A 16,234-nucleotide genomic window follows, 5' to 3' on the forward strand; every position below is an offset into this window, starting at 1 on the left:
ATCAAGTGTCAAGGATAATTGACACACGATGATTGACTCCTTTCACTCACCGTGATGGCAAATCCTTCTCTCCCCCACAGGTGCAGCTGCAATTTATGGGTCTTTACAATGGAAGCACATTCCGGGTCCGACAGCACTCAACATTCTTCAGGCCTCAGCTGGAAGCATCCAACCACAAGGAGGAAAGGCTACAAACAGCCGAAGGAACTGTCCCACAAAGGGCCCTTCTGCCTTGAAGGTCGGGCTGCATATAGCTATCACTTCCACACGCACCACGTCGGCAGTACTGTTACACTCAATTCTATCTAACGAACAATGGCTGTTTGAAGCAAGATGTTTGACAGTGTTTTGATTAGCAAACAAGAACAAAAGGGTTTTTTGCACTTGTTTTTAATAAAAACCTTTATAATTCAAGAGCAGGATACAATCCAGGCTTACAGAGTATACACGCTTAACATGGAAACTACAAGGAAAGCAAAGGATGAAAAAAGCATGAAAAGCTGCAAGACTAATAATACTACTCCCCATCTCCAGGTCAGCTCCCACGTATCCCACATAGCCTTTGTCCAGCTTCACATTGCTGCAGCTGAAAGGGGGGGGGGGGGGGGGGGGGGACTTGATTCGAATTGATTCCGCTTAATGAAAGAGGGTTTGATTTTGTGATTTTATCTGGACGGTTTAGATTGCGGTGAGAAAAACACAGGTGCCAGACTCCTTGTCGGCAACAGAAGGAGAACCGGAGGAGGGAGATAGGAGAAGAGGCCCTAGACTCCTTGTCAGCAGGGGGTCTGGGTTCTGTTTAGTGCTTACATTCCACAGGAGCATTCTTTTGTGGTAAGAAAGACATAGGTGCCAGACTCCTCATCGGCAAGACAATGAGGAAGAGTGTTTACTTCATCCCAAGGGACCACCAGATGGGGACGCGACCACCCAGAGGAGAATACAACGCATGCGCCGGAGGGGAGGGACTTGATTAACGAATATATAGCGGGGTTCAACGTAACCTGTTAAATACGTATGAACTTGACTTACAAATACATAACATTTCTGTGGACCGGTATGTAAGTTAGGAGGAGCTATCCCCCCTGCATCCAACTCTGCGCAGCGTTGATTAAAACAGACCTGATTTTATAACTGCTTTGTGGTTATAGAGTTTGATTCCGCAAGTCGCAGCTATAGCCTAATTCCACAACTGTGGAACACTTGCTTAAAGCTCTATTCATACACCCTTGTTCTTGGCAAGGCTCTGAAGTGGAAGCGGGGAATAGGTATAGGCAGAAAAAAAGCAGCTACAAATATCTCAGAAAAGTACTCCCTCCTGCAGTCCACTCCAGCTCACCCTTCCAACAGCTGAGACTTTCAAACAACTCTACTGAAGGAAAACACGCTTAGATACAGGGGTAGAGCGAGCGTTGCAAAGCAACACAGATGGGGCAACTTCCATTTTTACATGAGGAGGGGGGGAAAAGTTAACAGATTACGGCAGACAGTCTGCTTTAACAGATTGCAAGAACAAAATGGCCATCTCCTTTTTATTTAGGATGCATAACATCTTTGCTTGGCACAAGAGAACAGTCTGATCTCATCCATACCAGGCTGTGACTGACAAGTACTCAGTGTGTTTACTACTAAATACACTGTCTCAGCAACTGATGTGTACACAATTGCTCAGACCCTATAAATGAGAAGAACGAGCGATCAAAGCAGATTAGTCAGACACGGCTACAAGATAACAAGACAGCCAGCCACAAATGGAAGAATTCCCACCATCAGAGACTGAGCACTTGCCAAGGTGTAACGCTTCGAGAAGTTTTCTGAGACTCCGAAACAAACTACTACCCTTTTCTTGGCTTTTTGCAAGTGGGAAGAAGGAAAAAATGTTGCAGTAATCCTTCTTGAAACTGTTGCAATAACCAGAGAGGAATTACTAACAACCTATACTTACTCTGAACAGCGCCCCATAAACCTTAAAATGAAAAGGTATTCTAATTGTGTGCTTCACGTCTTCCGCTTCTCAACAGAGAAGAAGAGACACAATCGTTACGATATATTTCACGTCTGTATGCTGAAGTATTTAAAGAAAGAAAGCAAAACTGTTCATTAAAGCAAAGTTTTGCCAAAGAACGCAAAGCAGTGAGTTTTAACCACTCCCTGCTGATGACTATTCAGGACAATTCACATGCAATTAAGGATTCTAATTCTCTACTACCTCCATTCCCTGGTTCCTCCAAGCTTTAACCAAATTATTTTTAGTTGATTAACTCCAAATTGCAAGTTCTCAGACTGAACCAGAAGTTGGTTTGCTTGGCAAGCGCACGTCAGGACAAGTCCTCCGCATGAAAATTCAGAGGGCACTGCGACACACCTACAAATGCATACTTTGCTGGCTTTTTTTACTTTGAAAAAGAGAAGGTCGGTCAGAAAAGGAGGAGGAGCTGCACTGCAGCTGGACCAACTGCTGCGGCTTCCAAACACTCGTGAAGACAATTTATTCTCTTCCAGGAAGATAACAGAGCTTTTTGGACTTGCTATCAACAGCACAGAATGCGTATGGCTGTCACATACAAAAGAAAGACATGAAACAAAAATGACAATGATACAGAAAATAGGAGAAAATCTCAGGTCTTAGCATCTACATACTTGTTTGAAGTACTTTCATCTTCCTTCCAGGCTTTATTGAAAAGGTAGCATACTTCTAACCAACTGATGATGAGCAAGTCAGAGAAATAGCCACTGGAACAGCCGAGAAAGGTATCAGAAAGCAAAACAGATCAAGAAGAGGAAGATGGCATAATGGATATTGAGAAAAAGAGGGCAAGGAGGACAGTCTGAAGACTACTTGATTAAAATCATCTTATGCCACACCATGTCTATCTCCATGCTACCTCACACCTTCCCTTTCAGTGTGAATTTTATTTTATTAAGCAAAGTTAAACAATAGTTTTCAAGGTATACGAGCGCTCTCCTGGATGCACTGAACTTCCTACTCAGGAAGCTGAGCACTGGCAAGGTTTAAGTCCCGCCGCTGGGAAACAAGAACACAAGAAGGTGAAGAGGATTTATAAATAGTATCAAAGACTCCCTTTTCAGCAGAAATAACGAGCATGCAGAATTGAATCAGCAACAGCAAGCAGAAAACGAAACCGAATAATCCACTGTCCTTTATTGCAATAGAACTGTGCAATAGAGCTAGCTGTGCACTGGAGCAGCTATCATCTTAAATGCCTGTGATACTGGTCAGACCCACAGAGGACTTAATCCTCAAAATGAATGCACACTGTTTAGCAGCTAAAGTCAAAGGGGAGGGGAGCGGAAACCACCCCAAGCAACTTAACAAGAACCTCGCTGTTGGAAATAGAGGTGCTCAGGACTGCTAATATTTTCTTTACATGTTTAAGACATGGTTAAAGATGAAATTCTCTGGTTGGTGTTTCTATATTACCATACAGAAACAGGTTCAACAGCTAGTTTGACTTACAGAAAGCATGGGTACGCATCTTCCCTCAGCTGCCCATGGGAAGACCATACTGACGGAGTGGCAGCAATTCTTCCCACAGCCAACATCATTCCTTACCAGCCCCAAGACACACGGCTCTGTTTAGCCCTTTGTCACCTGACAGGTCTCATAAAGGGCAGCAGGACGGGAGAAGGATGAGGGACTGCCACCTGTGTAGGTGCTGAGACCACAGCAACAAATGTACTTCACACGACAAGACATCCTAACAGCAAATCAAGCTGAAATGAGCCGAAATGACACCAGGCAGCTTCAGGGAGATGTTTGTCACCAACAACAGGAGGAAATCCTGTTTATTACCCCCTGCTCCAGGTCACGCTCTCCTGCCGCTCTTGGCTCACACTCAGGCACTCGCAGAACTGCTTTGTGCGCAGGATCACCTCACTAGCCCGGCAAGAAGTCACACGCAGCGCAATCTTAACTCGAGCAACGCAGCGAGTACCGGGCCAGCACAGACAGAGCCGCCACACGCTGCTGACAGTTACCAACCTGCCCTTACGGCTTCATTTGCACCCATTTACGAGCGGCGCTCACCACGCACCGCGACAGCCGACCGCTCCCGGCCCGAGGGGCCGGCCCGCACCCGCTGCGGTGAGCTCCGGGGCCCTCCGCGCCGCCGCCGCCAGCTGCGTGCCACTCCCTCTACCTCACTCAGCGAAAGGCCGCGGACAGAAGCGGCGCTCCGCATCACTTTAGGCGGAGGGACTCGGCGCGACGAGGCCCTTCCGAACCGGAAAGACGCGGCAGCCCCGCACAGCTCCCGGCCGCCCCCGCCCCACCTGCGCCCGCAGCGCCGGGCCCGCGACGCGCTCAGCGGCCGCTTCCCTCCCGCCGCCCCCCTCCGCGGGAAGCCCCAGGACGGACGGACGGACGGACGGACGGACGCACGCGGCGCAGCCCGCTCCCGGCACTCACACGACAGCCCGCGAGATCATCCAGGAGACCATCTCGGCGGCCGCGGCGGCGGCGCGTTCCCACAGCGAGCCGGGCCCGAATGGCCGCGCGCCGCGCAGCCCCGCCCCTCGCGCCCCTCCCGCCGCCCGAACCTGGCGGCACCGCGCATGCGCACTGTGCCGGCTGAGGCCGAGCGCCGAGGTGTTTCCCGGGGCCCGCCCTCGGTCCGGGGTTGCGCTGAGGGGCGCGGGGACGGCCTTGTGCTCGGCCTGCCGTTGCCCTCCAGTCTCCTGAGGGCCGAGCTGTCTCCGTGCCCACAGCCCTCGAGCTTGGTGCGGTAACGTGCCGTCCCTGCCTGATGCGCCGGGATCAGTCACCCGTCCTGTGAGCGCGGCCGTAAAGTGCCGCCTATGCTTAGAGCGAAAAACGAAGACGCCCCTTGCGCAACAGTCGTCATGCTGATGCACGAGGAGATAGGAGCAGGTACAAATGAATTTGATCAGGGAGGAATGTGACACGGTGCTTTTCCCCCCTTCTCATCTCTTCCCTCGGGCGCGCAGGGAGCGCTTGGCGCGGGGCAGGCCGAGCCGCCCACCGCTACCCGCGCTTTCCCTCGTGCTCCCTCGCTGTGGGCCGGGTCAGAGCGCAGCGCCTCACGCTGAGCAGCTCTGGAGACACGGGCACAGCCGTGAGTGCAGCACTGCCGCAGCTGACTGAGCAGCATCGTCAGCCTACCGGCTTCCACGGTTCTCAGTATCAGCGTAGAAACGCTCAGTCCCAAAGGCTGTGTAAGGACACGTCCTTGCATGAGTCGCACAGACTGCCGCCTGCGGCTGATCCAAAGCTACGGGAGGACACGTCTGGGAAGGACTGGTGTCCGTGTGCCCAATTCTGTCCCCTGTCACCGTGGCTGTCTGAGGAAGGACGCCAGGCAGGACAGTTCTCAGTGTGACCCAACACAGACACCTTGCTGAGCTTGAGGGCTAGCAGGTTTCACTTGCCAGGGATGTGTGGGTGAAGCTGGATACTTCATGGTACAGTAGCTCTATAAAATATCTGCAGAAATAATACAGTTTTCCTACCATATAGGGAGTAGGAATGGCTTACTCTCCATACACCATTGGCTTATTCAGATCAGAGGTTCCAGGTCTGTGTAAGATGCTTTCTGTTCCACAGGCACATGCCACAGTTCCTCAAGCGCTCTCACCAATGAAGTCCAAACAAAGGCATTTTCACTCCTCTGCAGCCATCAAACACAAAACCATGTGGCCAAATGGCTGAAAGTGATTTATGAAAGAAGTGGGGAAAAACACAGAATGTTTCAACAATTACAGTGTTTGAAAATTTTTGCTATAGACTCTGATATTTTAAGCTTGAAATAGAAGAGCGCACAATGACGTAAAAACAAATTTTACAGTTTCTGTGCAGGTGTTGAGGTCTTGAAAATGATGATGTAGCCATCTGGGGCGTCTCCTTACCTTGACCTCTACAGAGGGAACCGGGTGCAGAAAATGGCAGAGAGGGATTTGGGGGAAAATTGGAGTATACAGCTCAATAATCTCATTTTAAAAACAGACCTACCCTGCATGTATTCTTTATTGTGTTCGGTGAAAGCAGAAATCCGAACCACTATATTTCCCTTGAATAAAATCCTCTCTGGTGTTAGGCCGTATAAAGCAACCTCGAACAGCAAAGGATTTGAAATATGAATTGGCTCAGAGAGATTACATTTTAGACTGCAGTTCTGTAAACTCTTCTGCAGAGGCGGATCCTGCTGCCTGCATAACGCTCCACTGGAGTCGGTAGCATTCCAAACCATGTAGAGCAAGCTGTGAGGTGAGAGCTCTAGTCTGTATTCTATTAAACAAGTATATAGTAGATTTCTTTTCTATAAGCAATTACGTGTTCAGTCCTCTCAGAGAACCTTTCTAGGAAGAGAGTGATACTCTTTCTTACAGTCCAAGAGAAGTGCATACATCAATTCCATAGCTGCATATTTTATTTTGTATAAAGTATGTTTGAGAGAAAAACCACTCTTTATTTTGAGTGAAGACATTTATTTTTCTTGTGTTTGTTGCCATGGCAATACTGTCTCTAGTGGAAAGCTGCATTTACATTTAAAGAGGCAATTGTATTTTTTAAAGATAAAGGCAGATGGATCCTAAGAGTAATTTATCTTACTAAGAAGGTTGCTTTGTTTCACAGAACATTTTGAGACTGAATTCAGTGCAGCAAACGCGATGAATGTTGGCCCAATCCCCAGCAGACAGGCATGAGGATGCCACATGGACTTCCTTGTTTTCTAGCTTGTGTGGAATGATAATCCATTCCCCTGAACTGCAGAAATACAGGGAGTGGTGCAGCAATTAAGTCCATACCATGTACTTATTCAGGCCTAGGATGTCTTACCCGTACGTCTATTTTTATGTAAGGAAGACTTACAGCTATCTCGTTATAGGATATTTTTAAGACCTGCACAAAAGCCACTTAAAATATATCTAGAACTCACTTTAAATAGTTTTAGCAGTATTTGGAAAAATCTCTGGTAAAGATCAGCAGCCCTCCATTTTCTTCAAACTACTTCTTTGTAATACAGTGTATGCATACAAACATTAATGTTTAACTTTCACCTCCTTTAGAGGCAAATACACATTTTTTTTCCTATGTTGCGGCTGTGAAAACAGGAATTGAGCAATGTTTAGGAAGACACAAACTGGTTTTTGGACTATGGAGTTTGTGGAGTTCGGTCCCCATGCTGTGAGGATGAACTCCCTGCATAGAGCACCACTTCCACCACTGCTCCCAAAACACACGTATGTTAATTGCATTGCTGGTTTTCACTTGCGTTGTTTTACAGGAGCAAATTCTAAATGACTATCAGATAAAGGACAATTTGAGATTTTCAGTTGGGGACTTAACAAACAAACCAGCCAACCAACCCAACAAACCACTGTCACAGTCACTGAATCATACCAGAGATGTTTGTTATTTTGGAGCCAGAATATGGATCAGATGATACAACACAATACGGAATGGATGTACGGATGATTTTTTCTTACCTTACTCTAAGCTGATATTGTTTTTAAAACTTACTAATAATGAAAATATGGTTGAAATTTGTGGTTTATGCTACCTTCAATTATTTAACTATTCATGCATTTTCCCATATACGAGACTAACAGTAAAGGTTAGCAAACTTTCACTATCTGATATTCCTCTTACAGCTCTTGCTTCTACATTCATTAATAAGATTCTTCTCCTGAATTTTGCAGATGCACCTGCAAATACCAAACTTGAAAGATCAAATAACAAGATGCAGAGGATATTCTCATATTTATGGTCTGGGGGGTTTACTAAAATCAGTTTCCTGAATTGTGGGGCCCTGACAGTTTCAACTAGTACTGAATTTTAAGCAATACAAAAGTTGGAGTTAAGAAAAAAACAAAACAACAAAACATCTAATTGAGGTTATGGGATGAACTGCATAGTAGGGCATTTTTGCAAGCAGGGGAATAGTAGTAAATGCAAGAACAGGATGAGAGATTTCTCTGCCCCCCAAGACTACAAAAGGATGTCTAGCACCCTTCAGTGACAAAAACAGCCCTCCAGTCAATGAAAAGCCAAAGCATCTTCATCATTTCAGCACAAGCCTGCTTTGGTTGCAGAACAATAGAACATTATCGGGCAATTCAGTTAGAATATTATCTGATTAAAAGTGCAAATATTAAATTTTCTCTACGCACTTTACTTTTACTCTAACAATTTACTGTGCTGTTAAAAGGCCTATTGTACAACTGTTGATTAATTGTATCAATTTTAAAGACTAGTTGCTAAGGAGGTTGCAATGGGTTAAATGCCTCCAGTTCCAGAGCACCCCTTAGAATTTTTTTTATTATTATTATTTTATTATTTTTTTTAGGGAAATGTGATCTCAAAAGGAAGGGGAAAGTTCAGAACAGTTCCTTTTGAGATTTGTACTTCTGACAGCAGTCATATGTCCGTTTCACCTTATTGCTTCCATTTGGAGTTTAAAACATATGAGATGCAGCCCTGGAAGGGCAAGCAGAGGCAACAGGGAGGAGCTCATTTCCAAACTGTTGGGAGTATCCGAGAGACTCTTACAAATCAAGAGTGCTGCTATACCTATCACTCCCCTACTTCGGTATTGATAAGCTACAGATAGAATGGGTTTTGACAAGTACTGCACACAGACCTGCAAGCATTACCAGTTAGGTAAGTGTAACCACATAACCACACTCCAGAGTTATACATAAGTGCATCTCAATAGGGTAGTCCACAAGACAGATTAGTATAAACTATTTTCCCTGTTTCAATGTAGAGTGATATTAAAGATGGTAACTTGTTCAAAAGCTGCAGCTGAATGTTACAGTAAATATATGCCTCTCTCATGAAAGCAAATCCATTTTAAATAATGATACACACACACTGGTATCTCGTGATCCACCCTCTCTGCCTACTGAGACATAGACCAAAGCTACATTCTTCCTTCCTGTCTACATAGTATCATTTCAGCTATATTCCATTGCTAGTTGTAATGCATCAAATTTAATGATTATAGCAATCTGTTGGAGATTTTTAAAAAAATACACTTTCTGCATTTGATGTTTCTGATCACTATAGAAAGCTTATGCTATTTTATAGTCTGCTGACTAAGCTCATCTGTGCACCAGCTGCATTTTATCAAGGCACAGTGTTTGCCTTTTGAACTAGCTGATATATTTTACTTTAAATGAAGATGAGATATACATTCTTTGGCAGCATTTAGAACCTTGTTCAGCACAATATCCATTTGCAGAAAGTCACAGCCTCCAGCTAAATGGTACACCAACCCATGGCCATCAGCCCAAAAGAGGTAGGGGCAAGAAAATCCTAGAACCAGAAAAGACGCCAAGCTTACCTGATGGATAACCAAACCAGGATCACTCCATGTCATTTGGACAGGTGCTTGTCCTACTTGACATTGTGCAACTTTTCTAGGCTATTTTTACTAGTCATTGTCCTGCTAGGAAGGTTTTTCAAGTATCAAATTTAAGCTGAGTCAATGGGTAGTCAGAACTTTTAATCCCGTCTCCCCTGAGCATAGAAGGAAGAGTGTTGTTTTCCTTTTGCAGCAACTTTAAAACTGAAACCAGCACTTAAATGATTGCACCTTTCCTTGAAGGAAAAAAATAATAGGAACCCCAATTACTCTTATTTCTTATGGCACATTTTCTAGACTTCTGTTAGATTTAATTCTTTCTTGAAGAGCAGAGCCCAAAACCACGCTCATGACCCCAGATTAGTCCTATCAGTACCAAGAGCTGAAGGACATACAGCAAGACAAAATGCTGCCAGCAAAAGGCATTGAGCTATTGTGAAAAGGAAAAGAAAACCCCTCTTCCAAAGGCAAAATAGTATGATTAGCTAGAAGAGTTATCCAGATGGACCACAACTATGAGCCGTAGTAGCAATTCCTATGTACAACCTAAATCTACTCTTAAAATGGATAAGTTTTTGGGTTTTTTGTGGGTTTTTTTTTTTAATGTCTGCACTGTTTTTCCTAAAACAAATATAGTCAGGAACTACTGACCGCCAAACGCATTTCAGGAAGCTGTTTTATTATACCAACTTTTTGGTATCCCAAATTTTGTTGGAGTCATGCTTTGTTTCTTCATTCCTTAGGTTCTTTTTGCCCTAAGAACTTTCCTCTCCGCATTCTCTCCCAATATGGGGAAAGAGGTGTTTGTTTGCTTTACAGATGTTAAAACTGTGAATATCAAATCATTTCACCCGATTTAAGCTCAAAACACAAAATCCTTTATCTATATTTTGAGTTCGATCACCTTTGTTTTCCTGAAAAAGTACTGCATATAGAGGATATTGATTTGAAGCCATCAGAACATTGAGATATTCTTATCAGTAAATTATTTTCCTCCCTAGAAGAAACTAACCACATGCTTTTAAACTTGGAATTTGTATTTAGTTTCCAGTCATTGGTTCTTGGTATGCTCTAACTGATATATCAAAGAGCTCTTTTGCATCTGTTACAAAGATTTTACATCTTTTGCGATGATCTATGCATTCTTAAGTCAATTTTTCTGACAAGGTGCATTTCTACCTTGCAGGAAACAAGTATTTTCTTTTTATATAGAAAGTATCTGAGCCCAGCACTACAGAAAACAAACAAAGGTTATGTAGGAATATACTTCACGTTTTCTTGTTTAGTGTTGCTTTAACTAGCAGATATGCATAGCAAAATATATCTTTTTCACTCACAGGTCCAGTACTTGAAATAGAAACCATTTATTTCTACCTTGCCATCCCTTGTGGCAAACAAAATAACTTTTAGTCTTTTTCTCATTATTTTAGTATGACATTACGAGCTAACGTGCTAAGTTGGAGTATAATCTTGTATACTTAGAGCACGACCACAAGCTGTTTTAGACATTAGCAGTAGCTGTTTTGAAGGTTTGAAGCCTGTCTGGGGAGCAGGGGAAAGCTCACACAGGAATTTCATGCACTGCTGGAAATCCCTACCAGACTGTATTGCTTCAGAAAGCAGCTAGAAGATGTGTCTTGTACTAGGAACTTTGCCACCTGCTTTTTCCAAGTAGTCTTTTATTTCTTAGGAAAGTTGACTGCAGTTCCTCTGTGAAAAATGGAGCACAGACAGTCTCTCAGCCTGTCTAGACATTCTGGATGCTGAGTGTTTAATGTCCTGGTATAACATAGCTGGACTATAGCAGTGGAAAGTGATGAAGGCAGGAAAGACAACAGGCAGAAATTCTGGTTTAGCAGGCATAAATACACTACTGCTTTAGCTGCTCCATACTGGCAGCCTGCAAGAGGCTTGGGAACAATTGCCTAGATTATGTCAAGGAAGCTTTGTCTAGACAAATCCCAACTTCTTACCAAAGAGGTACACCCTTTCTTGCATACCTATTTGATCCAAGAAGTAGCTGGAAAGAACTGTTAGCTACCAAAAATCAACACTAGAAGTCACAGTCCAACAAGTCCAAAATTGGAAACAGGAGCTGGTCTGTTATGTTTTCCTTTTATCCATATTCCTATACGGATACCGTTCTTTCCTGTGGTCTTTTTCATTTTTTTCATACTTAAATGCAATTTTTAATACCAAGATCCAGCAAACTAGAACTAATACACAGGAAAATGCATCTCAGAGGGCAACCCAAAAATGAGGAACTTCAGTAAGCGATCTCTGAAGTGTTTAGGAGCTGCACGAATGATTGATGTACAACATTTAAGTGCGTTAATTAGCTGAATGAAGAAGCATTAAATAGTCCTTATAGCTCCGAGTGACTGTAGAATTTGATTAAGTGGTGGACCCACTTGGTTCTCAGGTACAAATCAAGTATCACATTCCATGAGCATTGTCACTAAGGAAGTTTTCAGCTATCACGAAAATGGGAAGATATTAACTTAGTCCATTTCCCCGCAGAGGAGTTGCATCACAACTGTAAACACCACAAAGATGTCTTGCATTAATGACTTCAGTCTTGAGTTGGATTAGCAGTTACCACAAAGTGTATGCTTTCTGCCTCATTTTATGTAACAAAGAACACTTAAACAACATGAAATATGAAGTGTTGGATTGCTGGAACACAGCTTAGGCACAGGGTTCAAAGCAGACTAGAACATGAGAAAACAGGAGATACTACGAGACTTCAAGTCCTACACAGGGTGCTTTATTATAACCATTTCCTTGAACCTTCATTTTGTCCTCCTGTCGTCACTAATTTTAGAAGGAAAAAGGCAGCGGATTTGCATTACATTAAGGCAGATGGGAGTCTCAAATTACAGGTTTAATAAGAGCTGTTTAAGGTTTCTTCCTACACAGGGACTGTCACTCCCCAATCTGGAACATCAGTGCAGCCACACCAGCTGGCTCACTACCTTCCTTGGAACATTACCTTTCTGAATCATCTCAAGTAAAGCTCAGTACAGTCATGTAAATTGTGATTCAGGTAAATAGCTTCACCTGAATTACAAAGCCAGCAGAACCGATTTCCTGGCATTTCTCAAAGTCCAAGTTACCTATTGAAGTTTTAGATACAGGCCAAATTACGCCAAGGAACTTTTTGCATGTTTTGTTCTCTCATTACAGTGAAGATCACCACTCAATGTTTTATGATTTGGAGTCATCTTCAGATAAAAGGATGTTCTCATGTAGTTACTGTTGCAACTCAGTAACACCATAGCAAAGTTCTCTTGAAACTGCATTGTGATTGAAAGAAAAATACAAAAGGAAGAGACAAATAGATGTTTAGGACACAAAGATTTATTTTTATTTCTATTTGTCATCTTCAGCCATTTCTATTGCCAGAGCCCACTAGTATTTCAGCCTATTACTCCTGAAGCATGATCAGTATCTAAGTATAGATGTAGATGTGAGTCATTAGTACAGTACTTCAGCAACCAACGAGTTTGTGGATTTAGGATTTGGTACTAAGAGCAAGGCTACCTTCAGATCACTCAAGGAAGGGAGCTATGTCTCCTGAAGAGCCCTCGTGCAATTGTGTCCTGCATGCACTTAAAATGCTAGAAAATACTCATTCAAATTTCTTCAGCAGATACTGTATTGAGCTTTTTTGAATATCATTCCATAAAATGTTGCTGGACAGTAGCAGACAAGTGCTTTGCACAGGTACAATTTTGAAAAGACTCGTTTCTTAGAATGAATAGAAATTCCAGGTCCAGAAGTCCTAAACAACAGGAAGAATAATCATACAAAGAAGCATGATCTCGCATCATTTACACTAGAAGTAAAAGCAAGGCAAATACTTGCAAGTACTGAAGTACTGTGGAGTACTGGTACTCCACAGATCCTTCTATCCTGTCATGTTTATCCCAATTCAATCACGTTTACTGTCAACTGATGCTTTGGCAACAGAACAAGTGCATGTCTAAATTTTTGTCCTTGACTTGTAGTTAGGACTTCAGGGAGACGAGTAACTCCCTGGTTAATGCCTGTAACCACAGAGCTGGTTTGCTGAGGACAAGAGCTATCTGCTGGGTGAGCTTTGGCAAGGTAGACCATAAAAACAGATCTGTGCTTCTGTGTTGTCCAGTCTTGAGAGTCAGTAGGATTGAAGGAGCATAGACAGCTGGGAAGCAGTAAGGACAGATGTTGCAAGCATCCAGGGTGAGAAGCTATGCAAGATAGTTCAGGGCAGTGGATGTGGCCAGATAAAGTGAATAACTCCATCTGGAGTATTGCGTCCAGGCCCGGGGAACCCATCACAAGAAAGATTCTGAGCTGTTGGGGTGAGTCCAGAAGAAGGCCATGAAGATGATCATACAACTGGAGCACCTCTCCTACAAAGAAACACTGAAGCAGCTGCTCTTTTTCAGTCTAGAGAAGGCTCTGAGAAGACCTTGTTGCAGCCTTCCAGTACTTAAAAGGGGCTTATAATCAGGAGGGATACCAACTTCTTACACAGTCTGATAGCAATAGGACAAGGGTGAATGTTTTTAAACTAAAAGAGGGGAAATTTCTTCCCCCCCCCCCCCCCCCCCCCCCCCCCCCTCCCCCTCAGAGGACAGTGAAGCACTGGCACAGGCTGCCCAGAGAAGCTGTGGATGCCCCATCACTGGAGGTGTTCAAGGCCAGTTAGGACGGGGCCCTGGGCAGCCTCATCTGGTGGCTGGCAACCTGCCTGTGGCAGGGGGTTGGAACTCGGTGACCTTTAAGGTCCCAACCGCTGCCATTCTATGGTTCTATGATACTATATGATCAATAATTATTGTATGATGTAGGCTTGAAGATATTAATACGAATAACAGTAGTTGCTTGAATTTTTAAAGGTGTGGAAAACTGGAATAAAGAAAATGGACTAGAAAAGAAAGGGTCGCTCTTGTCAGTGATGGCCAGTGAAAGGACAAGAGACAATGGGCACAAACTGAAATATGGGAAATCTTATTTGAGAGCAAGACTTCATTGTGTGAGCAGTGGAACACTCTGCAACAGATTACCCAGAGAGGCTGTGAAGTCTCCAGCTTTGGAGATGTTCAAAACCTGACTGAACAAGTCCCTGAGCAACCCGCTGTAGGTGACTCTGCTCTGAGGACTTGCATTAGACAGTTGCCAAAGGTCCCTTCCAACATGAACTACTCGGTGACTCTGCAGCAATTTCTATTGAATTAAATGGCACAGCAACAAACAATCATCTCCTCTTAAACCCAAGACTACAATCAAGCTCCTTCTCATCTCCCTGTTCCTGTAGGTCTGCACCTTTCAGTCTGTCATTATAAGATGTAATGTTTCATTACTGTTCTTGCAGTAAGGGCAGTCTTAAATCAATTCCCTTTCCGAGCTAGTTTTCAGTATAGCCTGAACAAATGTAACCGATAGACCTTTGAACACTCCTAAGTGAGAACAGCAAATTAAATGAAGATGTTACTGGCTCAGTAGAAAATTTCTGATAGTTTTAATTTGGTAACAGGGCCAGAAAAAATTAGGAAACCCAATTGCTCAGTCAGCGTGGAATCAGTCACACTCTTTGCCTGCATCCTGTGCACTAGGAAATATTAAGGAAACTTCTACCAAACAGGTAAATATTATTAAATAATGGCTATTACTGAGCTGTAGAACACAACTCTCATTTGTTGCCTTTCCCGACACAGAAACTTAACAAGTCTGGAATATAAGAAAGAGATCTACGAATCATTTTTAATTCAATTTTGAGCTAGTCTGCTGGCATGAAGAAAGAACTATCATTTCATGAATAAAAATAGCAATATAAGGAGTTAGTTAAATGGTAGTTACCACATGTCATAGTTACTGATTTGGACAAAGATGATATCAAGACATTGTCCTTTAATGATATATCAAAAGTAATACTATTACATTAAAAAAATGCAAAGGAATCTGTATAACAGCAATAAAAGAGTGATATTAAGAGAAACAGAACAAAGGCACTGAGGAGAAAAGATAGTATTGAACCTTTAAAAAAAGGCATTAGCTAGAGGAACTCTTTTCTTTAAATGGCTGTCTAGGAACTTTTCTTTCTACTTGATATCAGAAAGACAGGACGCTTCTGTTTCCCCTCACCCAACAAGGAGTACTCATCAGTAATTTTAAATTAATTTTTCCTACTTAGCCCATAATTAGAGATAACTAAGCTCAGCTATCTCCCATCTTGGATATGGAGTTTTCCCAGCCTTCCAAATATCTAATTAGTTTTTTACAGCGTATCATGCAGTAGTATGCTAAGCTATATCTTTACTTAACCGTTACCTGTTTTAGTTATGTCAGAGTAATACTAACATCCAAATAATTTCAACCTTAAGCTGCTATCAGCAAAGACCTCCAGAAATGTCACAGCCCCAGCAATTTGTGAGTAAACTGGAGAAATTCGGTAGGGAGGAAGTTACGTGTATGAGGACAATGCCACAGTCCTTAACACTGACCTTTTGTTGTTATTTTAAGGTGCATGAGAAGCTTAATTTGAGATTTAAGTAGAGTATTAATCAAGCTTGAAAGATTCTGCCTCCTGAGTCAGAGTTGTTGATGGTGCTCACAACAGTTCACGCATTCAGTTGAAACAGAAGGCTTTAGTCAACTGTAATAGTTCCTCCTTTCCCTGTGTTGCCTTTATTAGTCAGGGTCTCACATAGTATATTGGTCACCTCCAGTGAGGATAAATGCGCTGGTCTAGCTCCTAATTCAACTAGAATGGATACATTCATTTTAGCGGTAATTATAAAGTGATTACTTAGGCGTCATTAAATCATCACACAATGAAATTCTTCTACAGAGAGTCCCAGTGACCAATACACGTTAACCTGGGGTGGGTGCTTCCCATA

General features: G+C 43.1%; 2 protein-coding genes across 3 annotated transcripts in view; one reads left to right on the forward strand and one right to left on the reverse strand.

Moving 5' to 3' along the window:
* Positions 1 to 4,531, reverse strand: part of REEP3 (receptor accessory protein 3) — a 37,549-nt gene extending 33,018 nt beyond the window's left edge. Inside the window, exon 1 of one of the 2 annotated variants that reach the window (NM_001199532.2) lies at positions 4,430 to 4,531. In NM_001199532.2, coding sequence (NP_001186461.1) covers positions 4,430 to 4,461 — 32 coding nt within the window. In that variant the 5' untranslated portion in view covers positions 4,462 to 4,531. Of the gene's footprint in view, positions 1 to 50 lie in introns of both variants that reach the window. The other variant, XM_046942818.1, reaches the window with a different exon arrangement.
* A 48-nt stretch (positions 4,532 to 4,579) lies between these two features.
* Positions 4,580 to 16,234, forward strand: part of JMJD1C (jumonji domain containing 1C) — a 164,191-nt gene continuing 152,536 nt past the window's right edge. Inside the window, exon 1 of the mRNA XM_046942820.1 lies at positions 4,580 to 4,891. The gene's annotated coding sequence lies outside the window, so the exon portion shown is untranslated. The remainder of the gene's footprint in view (positions 4,892 to 16,234) is intronic.

Source organism: Gallus gallus, chromosome 6 (genome assembly GCF_016699485.2).
Source record: "Gallus gallus isolate bGalGal1 chromosome 6, bGalGal1.mat.broiler.GRCg7b, whole genome shotgun sequence".
In the NCBI taxonomy this organism is placed as follows: domain Eukaryota; kingdom Metazoa; phylum Chordata; class Aves; order Galliformes; family Phasianidae; genus Gallus; species Gallus gallus.